At 53.6% G+C, this 27,862-nt stretch overlaps 1 protein-coding gene across 1 annotated transcript in view; it reads right to left on the bottom strand.

Annotated features, from left to right (window-relative positions):
* The window catches only part of FA2H (fatty acid 2-hydroxylase), a 56,518-nt gene that overhangs the window by 2,694 nt on the left and 25,962 nt on the right, over positions 1 to 27,862 (bottom strand). The window contains exons 2-6 of the mRNA XM_055413137.2: positions 23,580 to 23,672; positions 9,980 to 10,122; positions 9,313 to 9,419; positions 1,579 to 1,751; positions 52 to 304 (exon numbers count right to left, since the gene is read on the bottom strand). Of these exons, the coding sequence (XP_055269112.1) occupies positions 52 to 304; positions 1,579 to 1,751; positions 9,313 to 9,419; positions 9,980 to 10,122; positions 23,580 to 23,672 (769 nt within the window). The remainder of the gene's footprint in view (positions 1 to 51; positions 305 to 1,578; positions 1,752 to 9,312; positions 9,420 to 9,979; positions 10,123 to 23,579; positions 23,673 to 27,862) is intronic.

Raw genomic sequence — 27,862 nt, 5'->3', positions numbered from 1 at the left:
GTCAAACAGGAAATGAGCAGCTGAGGAAGGGGCAGCATGGTGGGTCCTCACCCGACCGATGGTGTGCAAAGTGGTGTTTGACGTGGTGGGCCTTCAGGTGGTACAGGTAGGAGCCCTTGTGAGGGGAGCCGAAGTGCAGGTAGTAGTGGGTCAGGTCGTAGATGACGTAGCCCAGGAGGCTCCCTGCAAACACGGTGCCCGCCACGGCCGCGGACAGGACGAGCCGCAGCAGCAGGTAGAAGAAGGCTATCATCAGGGAGGCCGGCGCGGGCGGGAAGACCAGCCGGGAGTTGTCGAAGGGCGCCTGGGGACAGAGACGCCCGCGTCAGGACCCGGCCCGGGGCCCGCCTGCGCTCACACCTGGTGCGCTGGCCCGAGACGCTCCTTCGGGAGAGGGGCTGGAGCGGCCCTTAGGGCCAGGAGGGCGCGCGGGCCCCCGAGCCTGAAGCCCTGGAGAGCCTGCAGGCCCGGTCAGCCAGGACAGGAGCTGGAAAGCTCCAGGAACATGTGGGTGGGGTTGCGTGGGCAAGATGCTCCCAGGCAGGAGCAGCTTGCCTGGGATGCTCCGCTCTGCTCAAGAGGCCGCTCTGGCTCTGGAACTAGGTGTGGCGAGGGGCCCCCACTCCCACCCCGAGGACCACGCAGGGCACCTAGCCCGAGGCCTGAGGGCGATGGAGGCACATGTGGTGGGTGACCCTGGAGCTGTTAACAGGCAGGTCTCCCCTCCCAGGTGGCCTTCTTTGCTCCAAGGGGGTGCTGTCACATTGAACCAGACCACGAAAGAGCCTAGCCTTTGGTCCTGAGGCTTCACAAGCCAAGGGCCTGGCAGAGGTAACACTTTAGAGACTCTGCGAGTATTCTGAGGCCCTCTCTGGACTGAAAGAGGAGACGGAGGAGTCAGGTGGCCGAGACAGGACACTGCACTGGCGCGGGCACCTCCCCGCTGACCGGAGCAACAGCAGGATCTGCGGGGCTCTGTGCCGGAACCCCAGACCCTGGTCAAAGGGGAAGGCAGGCAAGGGGGAGGGTGGAAACTCTGCGGCAGGATGGGAACAGCGTGGGGCAGGGACATCCTCTGGGTGGACCTGGCTTCCAGTCCTGACTGCCAGGACCCTCGTGTAGTTGCCCTGAAGGAGCCCCAGGGTGGGTGGATGTCCGGCAGCAGAGACTGGCGTCCACAGGGGACGACGTCCTAGGGTGACCTTGGGTGAATGGCTTAGTTCCTTTATTTCCCCAAGCCTCAGTCTGCCGCTCTGTGGAATGGGGAGAACGGCAGCACCCGCTTCAGAGGGAAGCTCCACAAGGTCAGTGATTCTTGCCTGTTTTGATCGATGGTGTCCAGAACAGAACATGGCACATAGTGAGCACTCAGTGAGCGTTTGTTGAATGAGCAAGTGAATGAGCTGTTGTGAGGATTAGCGTTGGACACTCATGCTCACTCTGTCCATGGCCCGTTCAGGCTTGGACCCAGTCACACGCCCTTGACTTCTCCTTGCCCTCAACCCAACCGCCACCGAGATGGGAGCTCCTGAGGGCGGGCATCAGCAGCGTGGCCTGGGGGGGCACTGCACCACTCACCTTGTGGTGCTGGCCGTGCATGGCGAAGTGCAGCATGATGAGGTAAGCGCAGTCGCTGGGCGGCTTCATGTGGAACAGGAAGCGATGGATGAGGTACTCCAGGAGGCTCCAGAGGAACAGCCCCAGCAGGAAGAGGCCCGGGAATGCCGACTCGGGCATGGCCACTGAGTACTCTGCATCGGGCGTGAGAGACGGAGGTCAGGGGCTGGAGGCCCCAGAGGCCCAGCCCCGTTACCTTGGGGGCTGCTGCCAAGCTGTGGGGCCCGAATCCAGCACTGGGGCCCGAGAGTCAAAGCAGGAAGGAGACTGTGAGGATGTGTGTGGGCTTATTTAGGAGGAGTCCTGTCAGAGGACGACTCATGTGGTGGATCAATTGATTTCAGGTATTGAACCACCCTTGCGTTCCAGGAATAAATCCCATTTCATCATGGTGCATAATGCTTTAATATGTTCTAGGATTCAGTCTTCTAGTATTCTGTTGACGACTGCTGCATCTTGATCCATGAGTGATACTGGTCTGGAGTTTTCTTTCTTGTGGTATTTTTGTCTGACTTTGGTATCATGGTAAGATTTGACTAGAGATCTGAGATCTTCCTTAAAGGGACCATGAGAGGAACAGCTACAGCCAGGGCTGGACCTCTGCCTGGTGCTATGGTCTGAAAGTGTTCTCTCAGATTCATATGCTGAAACCTCACCTCCAAGGTGCTTAGGTCATCAGATGAATAGGACTAATTCCCTCATAAAGGAGGCTTGAGAGACTCCTCCCCTTTCTGACATATGAATATACAAGGAGTCTTTGACCTAGCAGAGGGCTCTCGCCTGATTATGCTGGCACCCTGATCTCAGACTTCCAACCTCTAGAATCATAAGCAATCAATTTGTTGTTTACAAGCCACCTAGTCTATGCTATTTTGTTCAGTTCAGTCGCTCAGTCGTGTCCGACTCCTTGCACCCCATGAATCACAGCACGCCAGGCCTCCCTGTCCATCACCAACTCCCAGAGTTCACTCAAACTCATGTCCACAGCAGCCCAAATGGACTGACACCAGGAAAGAGTGACCTTGCCTCATGGCGTGGAGGAGAGGGAGGGGTGATCCTGAGGAAGCCAGCAGATCTGGGGGCTGTTGATGGAAGATGTTAACAACCATCTTCCAAGGGAAGATGGGACCGGGGGGCCAAGAGGGTCAGGAAAACCCAAGGAGAGAGAGGTTCATTGAGAACATCTAAAACCACAGCATAAGAGGGAGATGTGAAAACACGGAAGACAATTAGCCTGGAGACCAGAAGACTGGAGTGATGTCATTATCACCAAGTGTGAGGCCTCCCGCACCCAGCTCTTGGAGGACAGCCTGCAGTTCTCTACTTCACTGATTCTCTAACTTCACAGGTACTTCAGCTCTCACTGTTTTCTTCAGGTCTACCCTCACCCTCTAAGTTTCACTTCTTTTCTCCACTAGCCACTGCTTTGGTTATACTTTCTCTCTCTTGAAAGCTTTATTGAAATATAACTCACATATCTTACAATTCATCCATTTAAAGTTTACAGTTCAGTGACACTTGGTATATCTACAGTTGCACAACTACCACCACAATTTTAGAGCCTTTTCATCATCCCAGAAAGAAACCCATTACCCATTAGTAGTCACTCCAACCTTTGTCATTTCCCAGAGCCAGGAAACCTCTAATTTACTTTCAGTCTATTGTATCTTCTGATTCTGGATATGTCATGCCAATGGAAGCATACAATATGTGGTCTTTTGTGACTGGCTTCTTTCGTTTACAACATTTTTAAGGTTCACCCATTTTGCAGCATGTATTAGAACTTCATTCCTTGTTAATATGGATGCACCATAATTGTTTATCCACTCACCAGCTGATGGACAGCTGGGTTGTTTCTAATTTTTTTTTGGCTATTCTGAATAATGCTGCTGTAAACAGTCCTGTTTTTAGTTGTCTTGGGTATAGGCCTGAGAGTAGAATTTCTGGGGCCTGATTGCAACTTTGTTTAATTTTGGGGGCACCACCAAACTGTTTTCTAAAGCTAACCATTCTCTTTTGATCTCAGCTGCCCCCATGACCTCCCAAGCCTGCTGCTGCTGCTAAGTCACTTCAGTTGTGTCCAACTCTGTGCGACCCCACTGACGGCAGCCCACCAGGCTCCCCCGTCCCCGGGCTTCTCCAGGCAAGAACACTGGAGTGGGTTGCCATTTCCTTCTCCAATGTGTGAAAGTGAAAAGTGAAAGTGAAGTTGCTCGGTCGTGTCCGACCCCTAGCGACCGCACGGACTGCAGCCCACCAGGCTCCTCCATCCATGGGATTTTCTAGGCAAGAGAACTGGAATGGCTTGATGAGCACAAAAGCCTGCCTCTCCATCCCACACCCAAGCTGCTGAAGATGGAGGAGGAGCCGGGTGTAGCCATGAGTCTGGTGCCTTCAACCTCAGCTACACCTCAAACTCTGCCGGGAGATCCTTTCATATCTGCAGATTCAGCTCCCTGCTCACTGCCCTCAAACACCCCCTTTCCCTCCCATCCAGCTTCCTACTTCACAGGAAAAAGACTCCTTGGGGGAGAAGAGAGGAAAGGGGAGAATGGCTCCTTCATAAGTGTTCACTTTCAACCAGCCCTGATTGTGCTTCAACCCGGTAACTTCGTGCTCCTCAGAGAAGAAGCGTGCACTCAGGTGCCTGGGCACTGGATGGTGGTGATGGCAATAATAACAGCAGCAGCAGCAGCAAATGTGTATTCACCAGCCCCTACACGCCAGGCGCCACTCAAGTGCTTTACACTTCACGTTCGTCTCACGCCAGCTTGACGAAGGAAGTGCTGTCACTGCCCTTGTCACTGAGGGTGTGGAAGTACAGACAACTCACATCACTGACCAGCTCACCCTCAGTCTGCCCCCGCCACCCCCTTCATCCAACCCCTCTGGGCATCTTCAACTTCTCCTCCACTGCTCTTCTGCTCATATTTAAGACTTTCTCATCATAGATGCAGTCCCGTCATAGCCAAACCCCCTGAAAAGGTCAGTTAGACTTAAGTCTACTTCACCTCTCTCCATGCGCTCAAGCCTCCAAAGTCTGCCTTTTTCAAAGAAACATGAAAGCCATTTGTGATGTATCTCTTGGCAGATCGAAGGAATGTTTTCAATTCATCTCTAAAACAGGCTGTGGCATATGACGCTGGTGACCACTCCATTTTTGAATCTGTAACCACATAAGTTCCCAGCCTGAGGTTTAGGAACGCCCAGAGAGTCCTTGGTTGGATTTCAGAGTGAACCTGTTGACATGGTCTTCCAAACAGTGCACCTGTGTGCATCTTTCTGGGGCAGATCCAGAGTGTTTCAGATTCTCAGAGCTCCTGGGACCAACATGACCTGAACACAGAGCTCCACTCCCTGCTGCTGGAACACTTGGCTCTTCTCTTCTCACCTTTTTCCCTCTTTTCCTTTCTTTTTTTTTTCTGCCATGGGGCTTGTGGGATTTTTAGTTCCTCAACTAGGGATTGAACCTGGGCCTTCGGCAGTGAGAGTGCAGAGTCCCAGCCACTGGGCCTGCAGGGAGTGCCCTCGTCTCTTCTCTAGAGGCCCTCTGTCAGGCTCCATTTTGGAAACTGCCTCTGCCTCCAGGGTCAAAACCTTGACCCTCCCCTCTCACATGCCCCCTGTTTGATGTAGGACATCAGTCACACCCACCTGTTGACAACCCCCAGATCTGTGTATCCAGCCCAGCCCTGGATAGCCACACATTACCAAAACCTTGGCTTATTCTTTTCTCCCATGTCCAACCTGTGTCACCAAGCTCTGTCAGCTCCCTCTCCTTAATATGTGTGGAAGTCATTAACTTCCCCCTGAGGTGCGGTTGGGTGAGAAGGAAGAAGAGGATGATTAGCTTCATTTGGAAGCTGCTGACCCTGCAGGCGGGGCTGTGCACAGCTGTGTGGAGATGGCCAGTAGCAAGTGGCTATCCAGTCAAAAAAAAAGCCAGACACAAAAGTTAAACCAAAAAAAGCCGGACACAAAAGATCACCTATGTAGGAGTCCATTTATATGGACATACATGGGGTCATAAAGAGTCAGACACGACTGAGCGACTGAACTGAACTGAACTGAAAAGGCAAGTGTACACAGAAGCAGGTCTGTGGCTGTCGGGGCTGGAGGCAGGGGGAATGGGGAGCAGCTGCTCAGGGGGATGGGGTTCCTTCTGGGTTGATGAAAACATTTTGGAACTGGACAGAGTGGTGGACTGAATCGTTCACTTCAAAACGGTTAATTCTGTGTGTGTCTCATCTCAGTTAACAACATCTCTTGGGTCAGTTCACAACTCTGACTCCCCCATAACCTTATCAGCACCCCACAGCAGCTTCCTGCTCCAACTCTCTGCCCCACGTGCTGCTAAAACCCTCTTCTGGTACCTCGTTCTCCTCAAGTAAAGTCCAGCCCCCCAGCCTGGCACTCAAGGTCCCTTGAGACCAGCCCTGTCAGGCACATCCCTGTCTCATCTCCCCGCCACCCCATGTGGGGCCCACTGAACCATGTGGGGCCCCTGGGGGCCCCACGCTCCCCTCCCTCCCCACACATCTTTCCTTCACTGGAATCCCCTCCCTCCCTTCCTGCAGATGCCCTTTGCCCTGACCTGGGCGTGGTGTGAGCGAGGCCTTCCACATCATCCTTTCGTCATGCTGCACTGCGGCTCTGTTTGACTCGTTTGCCCCCACCAGGTTATGAGCATTTCACGGGCAGAGTGGGTATTCTGTTCTGTCTCCTGCACCCTTAGCACAGCAGGTGCTCAGACACCCAGGGGAGACTCATGGGCCAACCCACGCCTCTCTGGAGGGCTGAACGTGGATAAGATTTGACCTGTGCTGTTCCAAAGGCAGCCTCTGGTTCTGTTTAAGGAAGCAGTTCTGAAGGGCTGTGCCCAGTGTGAATGGCCACAGGGAATCACTGCGGAAGGAGAGAGCCCAGGAAGGTGGTGGGGAGGAAAGGTGACTTTCCAGCTCTCTGGACCAGATTCCAGGCCGTTATGATGAACGGTTCCAAATAAGTCTCTAAACTAAGGAAGGATTTTTCATGTTTCACCTGGAAACTAATGCGTAACGTAGCCAAGATTCATGCCCCCAGGATCCATCTCTCTCAAATTGGGTGATGAGCCGCTCTGATGTCTCTCATCAGCAGGGCCTGCGGTGTCCACACCGGGCCTGACACTTGCTGGTCAGAAGTCCCCTCTGAGGGGCGGCTGGCCACCTCTAGGGTCCTTCAGGACACCCTGCTAAAGTGCAGGGTTCAGGTCTCTGCCCTGTACTATCTACGTGCTTTCTCAACAGTAAAATATCCTACCAGCTGTGAAGGGCTGTTGCTAGAACACAGGGAATATAATACCTGGCTGTGTTATAAGTATGTATCTCGGAGGAGCCTGGTGGGCTACAGTCCATGGGGTCGTAAAGAGTCAGACATGACTGAGCGCCTTCACTTTCACTTCACTTATATATAAGAATAACATACTGTGTATGGACACATCATAATAAATAACTCTTCATATGTTACAGGTCGCTGCTTGATCTTTAAATGTTATTTGTCAAATATGTCCAGCCACAGTCCTCCCTGGGTGGCATTTTCTCGGTTCTTGCAGGGCTCTGGAGGGTCCCTGGTTGGGGGAGGAGTTTCCCTCCTAAAGTGCAAGAGCCCTTCCTTGCTACGTAACTCTCTTCTCAGCAGGGAGAGGACTGGACATACAAAAGCATTCCCTGGCCACAGGCTGTGGTCTTGATCTTTGTTGGGGCTCCCACCACAATCCCTGCCTAGGATGCTGCTTGGCACCCACTCTAATGCACCCCCAGGAACCGTGCTGGGGGCCAGCGGGAGGTGAAGACCCTCTCTGCTTTCCAAAGCATTTTCACACAGGTGCGCCAGTGATCCAGCCTTGAGCTGCTGCCTCCGTACAGCTGCCACTGCCCCTTGGCACCCTGAGTTCCTGTGTTTCCTGCAGTGTATCTCTCGTCCAGGAGCTGCGCCAGGACCCTGCGAGTCTCCACTCGCCTCACTTCATGGCTCTGTTTTCCCTGTAACTGGGCCTGGGCCTTGCCCGGAGAGCCGGGGGTGAGGGAGGCGTGTGCGGCTCTCTCGCCACCATCGCTGGCATCCTGGTCACAGGTCCACTAACCCCTACACTGGACCTTTATTAGACAGCACATTTCAGCTCTCCGCAGCGCCGTCAAATCACCCGCCCAGCCTCGCACCAGAGTCACCTCCTATAGGTCAAGACTCCGCCCGCCCCCTCACCCCAGCACCACCCCTGTCGGCCCATCAGGCTGGAGCTGGTACCGAGTGGCATCTCTGGAGGACTCCTGCAGAGGGACCTGGGCCAAAGCTCTGGCGTCCCCTTCTCCCTCTGGCCCCAGCCCTGTCGGCCCCACCACTGTTGGTAATTGTTCGGGGAGCGCTGGGCAGAAACAGTGGGCGATTCAGTGAGCAGGCCCTCTGAGCAACAAGCCCTATGCTGTGCCTGAGCCATTCAGCGTGGGCAGGAGTGGGTAACCTTGGCTTGAGGGGTGCACAAATTAACCCTTGGTGTCTGGGAGCAGCCTTAGCTCTGGGGGACTTCCTGCAGCTGGCTCAGCCCCACCCCATCCTGGACCAGGTGGGAAAACTGGGGCTCCCCACGCTGTAGCCATAGCCTCTCTCATCTAAACCATTCAGCCCTCAGCTTGTCCTCCTGGAGGAGGTGGGCAGGAGAGAGCCCTGGAGCGTGCAGAGAAGGAGCTTGCATTTGGCGCACACAGGGGTTCAGAGGCTCACAGGCAGGAACGTGACGTGTGATCGGGAGAGGTACCTCTTCCCCCCTACCTAGCTTCTGTCTGAGCCACTCACCATAGGCGAGCACTTTTCCAAGGCGGACTCTGCCAGGATGGGCAGATTACCTGGGTAGGTGGTCCAGACCTGGAGGCCCAAGGTGGGTGATGAACTGGGGAGGCAGGCTGGCAGCAGAGGCCATGTCCACACAGTGCTGCCCTGAGACTCAGCGTCACAGGCTCTTCTCTCTGTCCCCTGCCTGCCTGGGTGGCACCTGGCAGCTACATCCTAGCCACGTGACCCTGACCTGCTTGCTTAACTTCTTAAGGTTCCATTCCTTTATCTCTAAAAAGGTGTAATGATAAGTCCCTTGCCTGCAGGCTGTTGGGAGGGTTAAATGAGATGGTCCCTGGAAAGTCCCAGGCATGTGATGAGTGTTCAGCAGAGGTTACTGGGGTTACTCCGAGTCAGGCTTCTGCTGATGGGCCTTTGCCTGGGGAACACTCTAGGACACCTAGGATCTGATCTTTGTTTCTAATCTTTCTCCTCCAGGTTCTAATCTCTGTTTTGTTCGTGAACCATTCTGAGTTCAGTTCTGCTGTCCGACCTGGTGAAATGACTTCATTTGGTTTCCTGACAAACAACCCCAGGTCATACTTTTTCTACTCTTTGACTCAATGGAAATCCCCTTCTTTATTGCTATACCACTTGATGAAATGATTTAATTTAATGTGTGGCTGTTTCTTTTCTTTTTTTTTTTATTACTCTTTTGGAGGGTGGGAAGTCTGGCCTTTCTTTTGAAAGAGTATTTATACAGACAGACCTCATTTTAAAATGCTTGTGACATGGTTCAGGGCTCTAAGGTCCCAGAAACTCAGGAGCAGGGAGAGCACCAAGGTCGCCCGCCCCAGGAGCCACGGGAGCTGCACAGCAGGAAGACATCACCTGTGGCGAAGGGCGCCAAGAGCTGGACGTTGCCCTGGGCGAAGGCGCCGTAGTAGGACCAACTGAAGTACAGGACCAGGGGGACCCAGACGATGGGAACGCTGTACCTGCAAGAAAACCGTCGGGGTGAGAGAGACACATGTACAGCAGCTTGAGACAGCCCAACTCCCCAAGAGACATACCTCTCCACTAGAGGGGGGACGAGAAAGTACTGAAGCAGGTGCAGAGAGCACATGGAGACCTGCTGTCAAAGGGACACTGCTGCGGGGGTGGGGAGGGCAGGAGGAGGAAAGGAGAGAGCAGCTGTGAGTCTGTCTCCCTCCGTCTCCGAGTAACTGGAACGGAAAACAAAAAGAATGCCTGTGGCTACCGACAGTGCAGTTGTATAGGTGCTGCCCTCTCGTGGCAGAGGAGGTAACTGCAGGCAAAATAGCCCCCCAAGGGCAGCAGAGGCTAAAAATGCCTCATAGGAGTCTGGAACAGAACAGGAGGGAGATTCAAAGCAGCTTCGGCTACATGTTGGGTTGTGACTCTGGAAAAAACCGTGCACAGGAATAGATTACCAAGAGCTTGCAGTACAGCTCTGGGCTCCAGGGAGGGGCCTTTCGCCTTTGCATCTGGCTGGCACCATCAGGAGAGGGGACCATGACGACAGAGCAGGACTCACCAGACAGTCCTGCTGAGGGCCTCGACGAAATCTGAGTGGAAGAGGCGGATGGGCCTGGACACCGGCTGGTGGACCCACTCATCGTACTTCTCTCCCAAGTGGCCGACCTGCCACAGAAGGGGCTTCTGCCAGTCCACCAGGTCCTTCAAGAGACAAAGCCAAGCGAACGCTTGAGATTCACACCTTTTTGTTCTCCTGGTTCCGGCATCCCATCCACAGCTCCACCTCGACTCCCACGGTCTGTACGGAGAGACCCACCCTCCCTACTGCAGAGATCAGGAACTAACCGTTCATCCCAACCCAAGCCACAGAAATGGGATCCAGGACAGGCCCATGGCCTAAGCTGGTGCAGTGAGCCATCATACACCCTTTCCTCTTGCTGGGATGGCTAGGTTGGTGGGGCATGGCCCTGGAGTTGACAGGGGAGCCTATCTGAGGACTCAGTCAACACAGAGGATGGTCAAACCAGGAACTGGAGACACCAAATTCTGTTGATGACATTGGATTGCCCAGATTCACCACTGCATGCCTGAAGCTTGAAGTCTTAACCAGGATTCTTTAAGTACAGGAATCAATACATTCTGTAGGAGGAATCAAGCAGGCCCTTTCTCCTCCACCAAGGCCTTTCTTCTTAGTGGTGGCCTATGCAATTCATTCATTCATCCATTCAAACGATCATTCATTCAGCACTTTGCTTGATATACACGCTAGTTGCTGGGAAAAATAAACAACAATGTAAAAGATTATCTATGCTTTACATAGCTTAGTGCTGAAGCAGACTTCAGACTCTAGAGTCAGGCGCTATCACTTCCTGTGTGACTCTGAGGAAATTACTTGACTTCTCTGAGCTTCAGTTTCCCTAGCTACCAAATGGAAGTAGTAATAATAGTACTTGCATAAAGTACTGAGCAAGGTGAGACAAGCCAGGCAAGATAATTTAATGGTGATGCAGACACGCTGAGGTTCGGAGCCAAATGATTGGTACAAATGTCTGAGTCTAGGGTGGGAGAGGAGGGCTTTGCACAGAAACTGCGGTTTGGGTGGGGCTCACACAGTATGGGAGACTTGTCGAGAGGGACAAGGAGATGGAGATGGGGAGGGGGCATGGGCATAGAGGCGGAGTTGAGAACGTCTGCGGCCTATCTGGCCCCTTGACTTTGATCTGTGGGGCAGTAGAAAGAAATCTGCTGAGGGCTTTAGATGACAGAACACCCAGTATCAGGCCGAGGGGCTGTCACTTCATCCCCCAGGCCAGCTGTCCCCAAGGTGAGGATGGATGTGTACCCCAGAGGTACTCACAGGCTGATTCCCAGAGGTGGGGAGAAAATATTAGAGACTGCTTTTGATATATTTCTCTCATATATAAACCATATTTGAATGCTTTCTAATGTACATAATACAAGAATACATAAGTTCATGCAAATAATTTATAGATAATTAAAATGGACATACAATGAAGAATATGCTCAAAATGTTTTACTTATATGAATGCAAGATCAAAGTATGGAGGCCACAGCTCTGGGCAATGAGCAGCCCTTGAAGATTTCTGATGAGTCGGTGTAGTGAAGATTAACCTAGACCAAAATCAGTGAAAAAAAAAAAAATGACCCTGGAGTCAGGCGACCCCCTTCAAAGCCTGACCCTGCCGTTTATCAGCCTTGGGATCCTGGGCAAACATCTACCTCTCAGAGCCTCTCGACTGTCGTGTCTGGGAAGCCAGGTGTGCCTGGACCCCCACACGTGATGGGAGAGAGGTGTCCATGCACCCCGTGTCTGGTGCTCAGGGTTCAATGAACCTCCAGTGCAGGGGGTCAGGCTGCCACCGCGAGTGAGAAGGGAGGCGGTGTCCGGAAAGGAGTGGAGAGAATGGATGTGGATACGTGTGGAGGACGACCATGAAAGTCAGGGAGGAAGCATGGACTGTAGTCCATAAGCCCACCTTCCCACAGCCCCAGCTGGAACCTGCTCCTTGCACAGGCCTCTGCGCCACAGCTGGCCCGGCCCAGCAAGGGTCCCCGCCCTGCCATGACAGCCTTGGAGCAGTGGGTGGAGGGTCTCGGGGCAAGTGGGGAAGGTCCCCAAGCATTCTCTCTGTGCCTGAGCCCAGAGGGAAAGGCCCAAAGATGCCACGGTTCTGGCCACATGAGCCTGGCAGGTCCCAGGTGCTGACGGCCTTCAAGCCTTTCAGGCTGGAAGATGACCCAAGGCAGCCCAGAGTCATCCCACATAGCACCGGTACACCAGGCAGCCGTCCAAACCCTGCCCGGCTGTGGCTCCTCCTGGCCCCAGTCCTCACGCCTCCATGACTTCATGCCTTGGGTCTAGCAAACAGATCACTGAGCGCTGGCTGACTCATTCCTGCCATTCCTCTGCATCTCTCACACACACACACATTCTCTCTGCGTCTCGCTTACACATACCAGCAAAGAACTGGAAGAACCAGCTAGCGGCTTGTGTTTACATCTTATCTTGCAACAGACCACAGAACCCCACCTCAGAGCGGCTCGGTCAGGAGGACAGCAGAGCGCGAGGCTGTGTCCCTATTGTGCCAGCCCCGAGGGCGGACAGTCACAGAGCCGCATGGCTCTGGATCCTCACGGGAGCTAAGCCCTCCGACCCCAGCATACCCTGACGAGGCAGGTGCAGTATTACCACCATCACGCAGATGGGGAATGGAAGCTGAGTAACTTGCCAAAGACTGCCCAGTGAGGACATTTTGATGAACTGGCCCCTTTATCACTGGGAAGCACAGGCTCTGGTAGGACTTCTTGTCCTGAGTCCGTTTCATCTGATCCTCGTGGAAGCCTCCTCATGCTTAGGGTCTGCATGGCCCACCTCGCCCACCCTTTCACCTTCACCCTGTTCACATCTCAGGTTTGAGGTGCATCCCTGGCAGACAGTGTATAGTCGAGTCTGACTTTTCCATCCAGTCATTCTCTGCATTTTTATCTTTAATTTTTTGGATTCTGCTGCACGGCATGTGGGATCTTAGTTCCCTGACCAGGGACGGAATCCGCACCCCTAGGATTGTAAGTGGGGAGTCTTAACCTCTGGACTACCAGGGAAGTCCCCACTCACCTTTAAGGTTGTCTTGCTATTTGCCTGCTCTGTTCTTCACTCCTTGACTTGTTTGCACTGATCAAGTATTAAAAATATTCTAGATTATCTGCTCATCTTAGTGATGTTTTTGTATTTTTCTTAGTTGCTACCACCTATCTCTGGTTTTTATGTGTTCCACTTTTGCATACCCACGACACTTAATTCAGACTCAGCTACCTTAGACAAGAAAAGTTTCCAGCTGTGGCACAGCACTGCGAACAGGTAGACCTCCTTCTTAGCCAAGAAGCAGTTTGGGCAAATTTTTCCTGTTTTCCCTTTATTTTGTGAAGCGCGCAGAAAACAGCATGGGATTTGTGGGCTTAATTCAGCTGAGACCCAGGGAGAAACATCTAGGTGAGCAAAAAGCAGGGACTCCAGCCCAAAGGGGAAGGAAAGCGACCCTTCCACCTTAAGCATAGAAATTCAGGTTGGCTGACCACCTCCCCACTTTGAGAAGGAGGACTCTGAGGCCCAGAGGGGTTAGGTGACTCCTGAGATGGGGCTGGTTGGTCCTATAGCAGAAGCCTCCCTTCCCACCTCCCCCGCTCATAGCACCCTCCACATACTCTCCTAAGAGACTCAAGTGTGTCTTCTCAGTTCTCTTCCAGTCCTACTCACTGGGGCTTCCCAGGTGGCCTGCCTGCCAATGCAGGAGACATAAGAGAGACAGGTTCGATCCCTGGGATGGGAAGATCCCCTGGAGGAGGACATGGCAACCCACTCCAGTATTTTTGCCTGGAGAATCCCAGGGACAGAAGAGCCTGGCAGGCTACAGTCCATGAGGTCGCAAAGAGTCAGACATGACTGAGCAGCAGTGAGCAGCATCCTGCTCACTGATGAGCGTCTTAGGTGGGTGTTGGAATACACTCAACACGACTCACTCGCTGGTCATTTCCAACATGCAACTGGCCCAGAAGCGACGACGGCAAGACATGAAAGAGATGACAGCTCAGACCCAGTGAGGTGGGAAAGGACTCAGAATAAATGTCACTTCCTGCTCGACCTGGCCAGGACAGCTTGGCCACTTCACACACACACACACACATGCACACAAGTACACACATGCACGCACGCGCGCGCACACACACACACACACACATGCACACAAGTACACACATGCACGCACGCGCGCACACACACACACACATGCACACGAGTACACACATGCACGCACGCGCGCACACACACACACACATGCACACGAGTACACACATGCACGCACGCGCGCGCGCACACACACACACACACATGCACACAAGTACACACATGCACGCACGCGCGCGCACACACACACACACATGCACACAAGTACACACATGCACGCACGCGCGCACGCACACACACACACACACATGCACACAAGTACACACATGCACGCACGCGCGCGCGCACACACACACATGCACACAAGTACACACATGCACGCACGCGCGCGCACACACACACACACACATGCACACAAGTACACACATGCACGCACGCGCGCGCACACACACACACACATGCACACAAGTACACACATGCACGCACGCGCGCGCACACACACACACATGCACACAAGTACACACATGCACGCACGCGCGCACACACACACACACACATGCACACAAGTACACACATGCACGCACGCGCGCGCACACACACACACACACGCACACAAGTACACACATGCACGCACGCGCGCGCACACACACACACATGCACACAAGTACACACACACACACGCACAAGTACACACACACACACACACATGCACACAAGTACACACATGCACGCACGCGCGCGCACACACACACACACATGCACACAAGTACACACATGCACGCACGCGCGCGCACACACACACACACACATGCACACAAGTACACACATGCACGCACGCGCGCGCACACACACACACATGCACACAAGTACACACACACACACACACGCACAAGTACACACACACACACATGCACACAAGTACACACATGCACGCACGCGCGCGCACACACACACATACACATGCACACAAGTACACACACACACACACACACACACACACACACACGGCTCTCTTCCTCCGGAGCTGCACCTGCTCCTGGCCCCTTCGCACCCCTACTTCCTGAGGCTCAAGGGACACAGGGAAGGTGTCAGCAAAAGTCTCCCGGCCTCAGAAGAAGGCTGGGTGAGGGAAGGGAGGGGGCACCAGCCCAGGCATGTGGGGGGCTTCCATTGCCCCCCTCACAATAGCAAATCCTCCTTTTACAGCAGTGGAACCTGATGGTCAGAGAGCGTGACATCGACTCAGTGCAGACAGCTAAAGCCAGACCGCGCAGATGAGGGTGAGGACCCGCCCAGACACCGCTCTGCAGTGCGCTTGCTGGGGGACCTGTGTGTGGCAGGCGAGAGGCTGGGATGAACGCAGAGACCTGGGGCCACAGGCCAAGCCCCAGGAAGCGCACGGCAGTCAGGGTGAGCGTGGCCCTGCGTCCCCCTCCCTGCCCCAGGAGGCAGAGGGCGGGAGTCTCCCGGCTATGCCAGGAATGCAGCTGCATCAGGGCCGGCAGGGGACAGGGCAGCCTGCTGCCCGGAGGGCGGGTGGAAGGCTGCTGCCAGGGTGGAGGGGGCTTCTCTTCTTGCCTCCCCCACCCCCCAGGGGCCCCTAGTCCTGGGCGGCGCGGGGGCGGGTGTTATGTACGTCTTTCCGGGGCAGTCCCGGCTCGGCAGTGGGAACCTGCTCATCCCCGGGCGAGGCGAGGCACAAACGCGGTGGGGGTGGGGGGTGAGGGGCGGCGGCTCTGCGTCAGCTCCGCCCACCACGCCACAGGAGCCGAGCCACTGTTCCCAGCAACGCGCACCCAAGCCCCAAACACTGCTCCAGGGCAGCTTTCTGGGCCAAGGAGGCGGGGACCGGCTTCCAACCCGCGGGACGGGAGGAGGGAGAATTCCAGCCCCTGTTCCGCGGGCTTGTCGCAGCCCCCTGGGCTCAGACTCCAGGTCTGCTGTTCTTGGAAGCCAGAATATTGCGAGTCGACGCCTTTGATGAGCCCATCTGACAGATGAGGAGACTGAGGCTACAGTTCAGCACCGGAGTCTAGTGTGTGACCCACAGGGGCTCTTGGTGGCCTCGCAGGGGTCGCTGCAGGCCCGTCCCATGAGGTCTAATTGGGGTCTCCCAGCTGGATAAGCTCCAGCCCACAGGAGGGGTTCTGCCCCCTGCATACAGGCTCCCTAACCTCGCTGCACCGGAGGAGGAGACCTCAAGCTCGCTCTGCGCTCCAGGGGAGCGCTGGGGGGTCCCCGCAGAGAGTCGGGATGGCGCACAGCGAACAGGCCAGCGCCCTGCAGCCCCGCCCAGGCGCCCAGCCCACACCGGCGGGTGGACTTTCACCGGCAGCTCACTTTCTGGTCCCCATTTGCAGGTTCTTCCAGATCCTCCGGACAACCCCACACAACACGGGGCAGGAATAACCTCCTCCTCTTGTTGATGGGAAAACAGACCGGAATTGTCTGTGGTCACCGGGTGGCACCTCCTGCCCCCCAGCCTGCCTGGTCCAGTACCCCTGAAGGGACAAAGAGGGCAGAGCCCAACCTGCCTGGTGTCTCCCTGGGATAGTTCTGAGCACTGCTGAGCTCAGGTGAGGGTTTCCTGGTGACTCAGTGGTAAAGACTCCGCCTGCAGTGCAGGAGACCTGGGTGCGATCTCTGGGCTGGGAAGATCCCCTGGAGGAGGGCATGGCAACCCACTCCAGTATTCTTGCCTGGAGAATCCTATGGACTGCAGAGCCTGGCAGGCTACAGTCCATTGGGTTGCAAAGAGACTGAGCAACGGAGAATCAGCATAGAGGGTGGATCTGCGGTGGGTGGGGGAGGAGCAGGGCGAAAACTGGGCCAGGAGGTCAGTCCTGGGGAAGCCCCCATGGGTTCTTCTGCAGCCAGGCACTCCAGACTGCTACTCTGGGTGGGCCAAAGGGAGGGAGGAGGCTCACGGGGGCCCCAGGTGACTGGGGGTCAGAGTCCTGGGGAGAGAACCTGGACCATGATGTCAAGATCAGCCCTCTCCAGGGGAGCTGGGGGGGTGGTGCTGGTTCCACTCCAGGATCTACTTGCCCGAGTTCTCAGTGACTTACCTGGGGGCTGTGAAAGGATAAAACCCAGGTGGTCAACATCAACATCTTTGCCAGGCAGCCCCTGATGCCAAGGGTGTGTGTGTGTGTGTAGGGGCAGGGAGGTTGGAGACCTGCATTTTGCTTTGTGACATGCCTGGCTGGATGCCTCTACCTGTCTCTTAAAGGAAGAGAGTGGCTCACTCCCACTGGAGGCCTCCAGGAGCCTGAGGGAAGCAAGCACTGCTGGAGCCTGGCTTAGCCTGGGGAGGGACGGGAAGAGGCCTCCCCAAGTGCCTGCTCAGCCCCCCTCACCTTCTGCCACCCCCTCTCCCAGTCACAAGCCTCAGGGTCTTTCTCTTGGCCAGCTGTCAGGGTGAAAGTGTTCCAGGGCCCATGGAGGGGGCAGGTCAGGGGGCTCAACTGTGACCCCTAAGCTAACCAGCAGAGTGACTTTGACCTTGGGCAGGAGACAAGCTCTTCCTCATGAGTTAAATTAAATCAGAATCATTCTCTCTTTGTGTTGTTGGAAGAATAAAATCATATCGCTGTTCAGTCGCTCCATCATGTCCAGCTCTTTGCGGCCCCACTGACTGCAGCACAGGCTTCCTTGTCCTTCACCACCTCCTGGAGTTTGCTCAAACTCTTGTCCATCGAGTCAGTGATGTTGTCCAACCATCTCATCCTGCCCTCACTCTTTCCTAGCATCAGGGTCAGCTCAGACTTGAACCAGATCCCTTCCAGCTAAGCTAGAGGGGTGTGCATGCGTGCTCAAATAGTTGTGTCCAATTGTTTGCGACTCCATGAACTGTAGCCCTCAAGGTTTCTCTGTCCATGGGATTCTCCAGGAAAGAATACTGGAATGGGTTGCCATGCCTTCCTATAGGGGATATTCCTGACCCAGGGATTAAACCTGCATCTCCTGCATTGCAGGTGGACTCTTTACCCATTGAGCTACCCAAAATTAGACAGAAGATAATATTTTTAAGGAACCTCCATACTGTTCTTCATAGTGGCTGTATCAATTTACATTTTCACCAACAGTGTAGAAGGGTTCCTTTTTCTCCACACCCTCTCCAGCTTTTATTGTTTGTAGATTTTTTGGTGATGGCCATTCTGACCATGCGGAGAAGGCAATGGCACCCCACTCCAGTGCTCTTGCCTGGGAAATCCCATGGATGGAGGAGCCTGGTAGGCTGCAGTCCATGGGGTCTCAAAGAGTCGGACATGACTTCACTTTCACTTTTCACTTTCATGCACTGGAGAAGGAAATGGCAACCCACTCCAGTGTTCTTGCCTGGAGAATCCCAGGGACGGGAGCCTATGGGGTTGCACAGAATCTGACATGACTTAGCAGCAGCAGCAGCATTCTGACCATGTGAGGCATTCACTTCATTGTATTGCATTTCTCTAACAATTAGTGATGCTGAGCAACTTTTCACGTGCCTCTTGGCCATCTGTATGTCTTCTCTGGAGAAGTGTCTAGTTAGGTCTTCCGCCCATTTTTTGATTGTCGTTGTTTTTTTTTTAATTGAACTGTATGAGCTGTTTGTATATTTTGGAGATTAATCCCTTGTCAGATGCTTCATTTGGAAATATTTTCTCTTATTCTGTCAGTTATCTTTTCATCTCATTTATGGTTTTCTTTGCTGTGCAAAAGCTTTTAAATTTAATTAGGTCCCATTTGTTTATTTTTGTTTTTATTTTCATTACTGTAGGAAGTGGGTCAAACAAGATCTTGCTGTGATTTATGTCAAAGAGCGTTCTTCTTATATTTTCTGCTAAGAGTTTCACAGTGTCTGATCTTACATTTAGGTCTTTAACCCATTTTGAGTTTATTATTTTTTAATAATTAATTAATTAATTTGGCTGCAACAAATCTTTAGTTGTGGCATGTGGGATCTAGTTCCTGGATTAGGGATCAAACCCAGGTCACCTGCATTGGAGCATGGAGTCCTAGCCACTGGATCACCAGGGAAGTTCTGAGTTTATTTTTGTGTATGGTATTTGAGGGTGTTCTGATTTCATTCTTTTACATGTGGCTGTCCAGTTTTCCCAGCACCAAGAGACTATCTGAAGAGATATTCTTACTGAAGAGACTATCTTTTCTCCGTTGTATATTCTTGGCTCCTTTGTCATAGATTAGTTGACCATAGGTGCATGGGTTTATCTCTGGGCTTTCTATCTTGTTCCATTGATCTATTTTTCTGTTTTTGTGCCAGTACCATACTGTCTTGATGACTGTAGCTTTGTAGTATATTCTGAAGTCAGGGAGCCTGATTTCTCCAGCTCTGTTTTTCTTTCTTAAGACTACTTTGACTATTCAGGGTCTTTGTGTTTCCATACAAATTGTAAAATTTTTTGTTCTAACTCTGTGAAAAATGCCATTGGTAATTTGATAGGGATTACATTGAATCTGTAGATTGCTGAACTACTATATGATCCCACCACTGGGCACATGTCCTGAGAAAGCCATAATTCAAGATGACACATGCACCCCAATGTTCACTGCAGCACTATTTGCAATAGCCAGGACATGGAAGCAACCTAAATGTCTACTGAAAGATACATGGGTAAAGATTTGGTACATATATACAATGGAATGTTCAGTTCAGTTCAGTTCAGTCACTCAGTCGTGTCCGACTCTTTGTGACCCCATGAATCACAGCACGCCAGGCCTCCTTGTCCATCACCAACTCCCGGAGTTCACTCAAACTCATGTACATCGAGTCAGTGATGCCATCAGCCATCTCATTCTCTGTCGTCCCCATCTCCTCCTGTCCCCAATCCCTCCCAGCATCAGAGTCTTTTCCAGTGAGTCAACTCTTCACATGAGGTGGCCAAAGTATTGGAGTTTCAGCTTTAGCATCAGTCCTTCCAATGAACACCCAGGATTGATCTCCTTTAGAATGGACTGGTTGGATCTCCTTGCAGTCCAAGGGACTCTCAAGAGTCTTCTCCAACACCACAGTTCAAAAGCATCAGTTCTTCGGCGATCAGCTTTCTTCACAGTCCAGCTCTCACACCCATACATGACCACTGGACAGACTAGATGGACCTTGGTTGGCAAAGTAATGTCTCTGCTTTTTAATATGCTATCTAGGTTGTTCATAACTTTTCTGCCAAGGAGTAAGCGTCTTTTAATGTCATGGCTGCAATCAGCATCCGCAGTGATTTTGGAGCCCAAAAAAGTTGTGTCATTTGTAGAGATGTGGATGGACTTAAAGTCTGTCATACAGAGTGAAGTAAATCAGAAAGAGAAACAAAAATATTGCATATATTATGGAATCTAGAAAAATGGTACAGATAAGCCTATTTGCAAGGCAGGAACAGAGATGCAGACAGAGAGAACTGACTGTGTACATGGTGGGGGACAGAGAAGGGAGGTGGGATGAAGTGGGAGACTGAGACTGACGTATATACACTATCATGTATAAAACAGATAATTAGTAGGCACCTGCTGTATAGCACAGGGAACTCGGCTCAGTGCTCTGTGGTGACCTAGGTGGGTGGGGTGGGGGTAGGGTGGGAGAGGAGGGGATATATGCATACATATGGTTGAGTCACTTTATTGTACAGCAGAAACTAGCAACATTGTAAAGCAACTATATCCCAATAAATTAAAAAGATAAATAACAGACGTAATTGAGAATGACAACTTCAAAAAAATAATATTGTCAAAGTGTTTAGCCTACAGTGTTTGGCACAGGGTAGGAGCTTAATAAAAGAAGAATTAATTCAGTGCTAACTCCACTGTCCAGGGAGATCAGGGCAGAGGGTTCAGTAAACCTCTCAAACCATACTAGCTCAGTCTGGTTCCCAGGAGGCTGGAACTCCAAGTGGGAAGCCCTGCCAAGGACACAGTGAAACAGCAAGGACAGAGGACAAATGGGACAGGTGCGCCCAGAAGCCAGGAGCAGTGGACGCTCCAGCAACTTCCACTGGGTAAGGCTCCACACAGGCTGGTGTCCAGGAAACAGGGAGCTGTGTAGGACACAGTGTGAGGTGAGGCACTTACCTGGTATCTTGTCCCACAAGGAAACTTGGGGTCCTGCCCAGTAGGTGATGGAGGTATGATTTTAAAATCATTCCAATAAAATCTCAGGCAGAGCTTGAGAGTCAGATGATGCTGCAGCTCTAAGCAGGGCAGGGCCCACTGGGCTTGCTTTCAGGCCCTTTCCTTTCAGAACCTTTACCCTATGCCTCAGCACCCCATCCCTGTTCCCCTCATTCTTCTCAGCATGGCTGACTCTGTTCCCAGCTTCCAGGGCCAGGAGGCCAGGCCTGGGGACCTGAGACGCCCTTCCTTAGCATAAAGGGTTAGCTTTGGCAAGTGATACCAGATGCCTGGCTTCAACACAGCTCCTGCCCTCTTGGCCTCTCTCGAGAACTCCTCGAGGCCCCTGGACTGGGTCAAAAACAGATGGGGGTCTCCCAGCCTCTCGTCTTCCCCAGAAGGGCTGGAACGAACCACACAGTAGATGAATTTAAAAAAGGGATAAAGCAAGGAAAGCACGGGTCACTCTCCCTGGGAAGTGAGCTCCCTGAGCTGGTCTTCTCGGTGCCCAGGGGAGGCACAAAGCTGACCCCCCACCGCTCCTGGCGGGCCTCCACGGCCTCGCCTGCGCCAGTCCTTGTCCCCCTCTCTCAGCCCAGAGACAGGAAGAGGGGCAGGAGGAAGAGAGAAAGTGTGTGCAGGAGAGAGACAGACAGAGGTGGGGCGCGTGAGTCAAGGGTGACCTGGGCGTGCTGGCGAGTGGCCAGGGGCTGGGCCTGGGGGAGGGGAGGGGAGCCTGTCTTCACCTCGATGGGGGCAGGGGGTGGCGGCACAGACCTGGGGAACGTGATTAGGGGAGCCCAGGGAAATCAGGAGGACCCCTCCCCAGTGCAGGGCTGTGATCTGCCCATCCTCAGCCAGGCTCATGCGACAGCCCCCTCCCTTCTAGGGCGATTCTTTCTGGTCACCCACCCCAGGCCCGGTCAGCTCTCTCAAGGGTGCTTTCCTTCCAACATTCAGTCCCTAAGCCAAGCCCCATGCGCTGGCCCAGGGCGCCCTCCACGGGGTCCTCTGAGCACCGCCCACTGGCTACTGAGCGCAGAGCCAGTCGTGCTGCGGCTTCCCCTGCCTGCCTCCTCCACAGCATCATCGGCTCCCACTGCAGTGCCTCCTCTCTCAAGCCCAGGTCCTGACTTCACTAGCTCAAAGGCCCTGTCCCTTCACACTGACTGTCTCCCCCTTCATCCTCATCACGTCAGAGCAAGCCGAGAGCCCCAGAGCTTCCAGAGAAGCCAGCTGTTGATACTGAGACCCCCATCCTCTGCCCTGGCCTGGGCGATGAGCAGTTGTCCCCAAGTCTAGTGTCAGGGTCAGGAGACAGGTCCAGTGAGCCCTCTGGGGACACACTGCCCTCGACCTCCCTTCTGGTCGCAGGACTCCTTGAAGGGAACAGGGCACAGGGCCACTTGTCCTGGACTCTCCATCAAAGGACACAAAAGCGCCTTTGCCCTGGGCTGACGGGCTTCCCCGGAGGCAGTGCTGATGTCATCTCTGGGACCCTGGGGTCGGGGCCTTAGGAGTGTCGGTCAGACAGGCCCGGGCAAACCACCAGTGAGCCCCTCCGGTCAGCTGTGCTCCTTGGGTATGCTCCGCGCACCTCCCCATGTTATAATAACATGTTCTGGGAGAGATCTGGCCTCCTCACCAAACTGTGAGCTCCCTGAAGGCAACGGCCGGTCCTGCCAGCCTTTTGTTCCCAGTGTCCAGCACGGATTGGGAACATTTAAGGACACAAACACTTGCGTCTATTCCGGGAGGAGACGGCAAGGTGAGAGCGGGCAAGTCCCACGAAACAGGCTGGAGGGACATGCACCCAGTCTGCTTCCCTCCTGCGCCCTGGGCAAAGCCACCCCGCACGTCTTGGCTCCACCGCCACTGGCGACCACCCAGCCCCTCCAGGACCCCCTGACCAGCGTGTGGGTGCGCCTAACCGCGGCTGGCTGCTGGTCTCCGAGCGCTGAGAGAGGCTAGAGCCAGAGGCTAGAGCCTGGGCTCTGCCCCCGCCTGACGCAGACAGCGCCCGCCCCGTCCCCGCCTCCTGCCAGTGGGCGCGGGGCCGGGGCCGCTCCGCCTCGGGCACTGGTCAAGCCGGGCGTGTCTGCCTCGTGCTCATGCCCTTCTCAGCTTCAGGGATCCCGGTGGGGGGGGGGCCTCCCTCTAGGGTCTTTGGAGCCAGACCTGGTATGTGGCTTCCAGGGACCCGCCACCACTGGGGGCCGAGTTTACTGCCCCAGTAGAGCTCCAGAGCTGCGGGCGCCTGCTCCCGGGCCCTCACCGCCCCCCACCATGAACAGCCACGCCCCCTCCCCGCAGCCCCTCGAGCCCGTCACCACCCCGCCCTGCCCGGTGCCGCTACCTTGTCCCAGTCCACCGCTTTGAGCTTTGGCTCCATCACAGGGTCTGTCTTCTGAGTGCTCGCAAAGGCCACAGACCCATTCTCCAAGGGGCCCTGGGGAGAAGACAAGAGGGGGTTACTGATTGCGGCAAGGGAAGAGGGCCCTGAGCCGCCGCGATGAGCCAGGGCTGGTGGGGCGCAGGGTGGGCAGGATGGCCATGATGAGCCAGGGTGGACGGGGTGGGCGGGAATCGAGGGTTCTGAATGCCTTGGAGAGCGGGTAAGCACTGATGTAGGCGGTCTTATTCCTGGCACTTCTCTTCTCCCTTAAAAATATACATCAAAGCGAGAGGCAGAAAGATCCAGGGAAGAAGAGAAGCTGGCAAAGAGACTGGAAGAAACCAGAGCCATCGGGGGAATGCCCGGGCCCAGGGAGCCCTGCCAGCCGCTCCCCAGGCTCCTGGCAGTTGCCAGGCCAAGAGTCCCAGGGTGGCACCCAGGAGACCTGGCAGGGTCACCGGGTCACGCCTGATGACAACACGCTGTGCCTCTCTTCCTGGTGAGTCTACGGGGCTGGTGAGCCACAGGTGGGCATCTAGGGCCACATGCCCACAGAAGGAGAGCCCGCAGGGCACGTGGGCCAGCCCTCCAGGAACTCCCAGGTGCGGGTCAGCAGACGGACACAGGGCGGGACTGGCAGAGGAGAGCCCAAATGGGCTCAAGGTCAAACGCAAGGGGCGCAGAGGCAGAGGCAGGAGGAAATGGAATGTACCTCGAAAATCACATGGCCCCAGCTGGCCCTGATGTCATGTGGGGTGAGGTCGGAGAGGGCTGGCTGGCATGTAGGTGAGGCGCACATTTCCCTCCAGGAAGGGTGGGGAGAGCCCTCGCCAGTAGGAGAGCCTGTCCTCTGAGTCACTGAGACTAAAGGAAGGTATGGGGCTGGGGGCCGTGGAGAACGGGGCTTGAGAGGTTGGGGAACTGCAAGAAGCTGAGAAGACTGCTTGAGCAGCCAGGTGGGGTTTCTGCTGTTACAATTCTTATATTTTCGCTTCCAAATGAACTGAGAGAACCTGATGGCAACAGTGGTGCTGTCATTTACTGGGAAACCCATGCACAATCCAAGTAAAAGGGGCTTTTGTGAGCCTGTCTTGGTCTGGGCATCTCAGTATTTTTAATTTTTCTCACCATGTTAATATTTGAATTCTTTTTTTTTAAAAGCATCTCTGAAGATCTCTTGAGGACAGAGATTTTACAATATTTTATACAATGAAATTCCCTGACTATCCAATATAAAAATGTCATATAATAATCTTGTCCCTTTTAATTTTGTGCTATCCTCAAAACACCCCTGAGTGCCTCTAACCATGGTTCTCTCCTTCCCAGATAGCTCCTATCTCCGGTCCCTCCAGGTATTTTCTTAAGTAGGGTGATCTAATCCTTCTCTGCACCCCAACCCCACTCACTCCAACTCCATCCATCTGTCTCCATAAAAGGCTTATCTTGGGGTCCGCCCACCCCAAGCAGGGAGGGGGTTCTTGTTTGAATCAGCGTGTGAGTTTTTGTCTGCGCTACACTTTTCAGACATCCCTTAGTGGCAGACATAGGTCCATCTAGGGCATGTGCTTCGAAACAACCCCTGGAAGCAGAAGGAAGGGTCCCCGTTTCCCAGAACCGGACACAGAACTCATCTTCCCATCCCATGCTTCTGCTCAAGGCCTTGGGGAAATCTGCCCTCCACTCAGCTGCCGCAGCGTTCAGGAACAACTTCTGGCTCTTGCCCTCTAGGACTGTACAGGCTTTTATATATACACCTGAGAACAGACCACTGCCATCTGCTTTTCCCTAAGATCCCCTTAGGACATAATAGGGTCTCTACGCATAATGACTGGTTCCTGTTCCTCCTCCAAGATGGGTGTGACTGGGGATGCGGGCCGCACCCAGCAAGGCCTATGCCTCCCCGTCATGGAACATCCTATTTCAGACCATGGGAACAGAGCTCCCATCAGCACTTTGACCACCATCTCACGCGGCTCATTCATTTAACTTCTGGCCACCTGAAGTTGTTTTTTATTTTTTTTTTAATGGACTGCTGCTGCTGGCATGGTGTTGAGAGCTGGTGTGGCCCGGGAGGTGATTCGGACCTGCAAACCTGTTCAGTATGATGAAGACTGGGATGCCCGGAATAGTGATGAACAGGAGGGCAGGAGGCAATGGAAATCAGAGAAACCCTAAGAAATGGGATCATCGAGGGGAGTTTGCACGGATGGAAGCCCTGGCTCCATATCTGCCTCCTCTTCAAGGGCTGGCAGTGTCAGTGAGCATCACGACGGTCATTTTCCCTCCTACATGGATCTCATCCACACCCACTGCCGTCACCCACTCATCCACAGACAGGTGTCTGAACATCTGCAGCGTGCCACCCACGCATCAGCTCAGAAGACTCTGCGACGTCCCTGTCTCTAACACTGGTCCTGCTCCTTGTCCCAGGGAGTGTGTTTCCAAAGGCTGACAAGATTGTCTGACCCTCTGACCACTGTCCTAAGAGTGGCCGCACTAGTATCCTCTGCGGGTTGGCTTGTCCTGACTTCGCTGTATTTCACATCTTTCCCTCGTTATTTCCAAACTCTTCTCCTGTTATGCTCTTGGATTAACCCAGACTTTTCCCTGGAGCAATAGGGATGAGTTGCCATTTGCCTTGCGTTTTTCTCCTCAAATGTCATCCTGCCTATCATGACAACAATGGTTAATGTGCATGAAGCCTTACCATGAGCCCAGCCCTTTCATCTTCATAACAACTGTATGAGAGAGGTGTGATTATTATTCCTACTTGACAGGTGAGAGGACCAAGGGATGAAGCAGCCCACAGTTAATGAAAAAGTGGAGCCTGCAGTGGGGCTCAGGAACATTTTATTGACCACCATATACTTTTCGCCTAACCAGTCTAGCCAGAAACTTAGGAAAAAACAAAATAAAAACACACTTTCCATGTGTCCCACCGCCTCAGTTGGTAGTTATAATTTTCTGCCTCTTGTTGTTTTTGCATGTGTGGGCCATGATCTTGTTTGTCCAATGGTGCTACAGATTCCAACAGGGCAGGAAACTACTGTTTCTCTCTCCGAGGTACCTAGGATGGGCTCTTGAGTATACTTCATGCTCCACTCATATTTCTAGAGTGGACCATGTTTTGGTGTTGGCTCTCTGCAACCCAGTCATGATCCCCTGAGATTCCAGACCCCTGAGTCGCAGCAGGGGTCTCAGGGGACCCTGGCTGTGATACTGGGTGGAGCCCTGAAATTCCACAGGACTCCTGCTCCTCGGAAATGTAAATCGAATGGGTGTGAGCACATCTGCTTGGAAGCGATGTGACGCGGGACACTTAACACACCACCTGGGAGTGCCACCGGCTGGGTGGGCTGGTGCCCAGACACAAGGGTCAAATTCCAGTAATCTGAGCCATCTATCAGCCTCAATGTCCTTTGCCCCAGTCCACGGGACAGACACGAAGAACTGAAATTACATTAGTCTGATTCGAAATGACAAGCATCTTATTTCGCCAAAATAAGATGTATTTTTTTAAAAGTATTTCTTCAAAAAAAATATCATTAGCAGCATTTCATAAATGAAAGAAGTAAGAAGACACACGCCTGCAGCATAAAAGGCAGTTCTTCCCAAGGAAGGGCATCTAGCAACTTCACACGAGGATTAAAAAAAAAAGATTCCATTTAAAAATATTTATTAATGCAGAAAAATGACAACCTAAATTTTTGTTCTGTGAGCATTAATCATACATCATTGTTTTCTTGGTTCACAGGGGTCAGTGTGGGGGCTCTAATCTCTGTTTAACAGGAAGAGGACCAAAGGCGCTCTTTGTTCCAGCGCCAAGGTTTTCTTAACAAATTACTAAAAACCTAGTTTCACTGAGAGGTGTTGGCTGAAAATGGAAACAGAAACTTCAGGGGACTTTGCTGCTGCTAGTGTTCGGCTGGAAATACGTCAGGTGAAAGGAGGGAGAAGGAGGGAGGGCCCCAGGCTCTCTGGTCCTGCCCAGCGCACGCGCTCCGGTCTGCCTCCCGAGCCCCAGGCAGTCACCCTGCCCCAGCTCCCGTCTAGGGTCGCCCCGGAAGGTGGGGAGACGGGGAAGCGGCAGGAGAAGCTGCCTGCTCCTGTCCGTCCCAGCCCCAGGCGAGCACAGCTCGAGGGTCCTGGAGGCGCCAGGCAGCCCTGCCGTGAGTGGGATGCTTTCAGCCGGCAGATCCCAGGCTGGCAGCATGAGCAAGGTGCTTTCCGGGTGGCCTCATCTG

This window comes from Moschus berezovskii, chromosome 22 (assembly GCF_049115385.1).
Source record: "Moschus berezovskii isolate FMDL1 chromosome 22, NW_MosBer_1.0, whole genome shotgun sequence".
Taxonomy (NCBI): domain Eukaryota; kingdom Metazoa; phylum Chordata; class Mammalia; order Artiodactyla; family Moschidae; genus Moschus; species Moschus berezovskii.
This window is presented reverse-complemented; position numbering and strand designations above follow the sequence as displayed.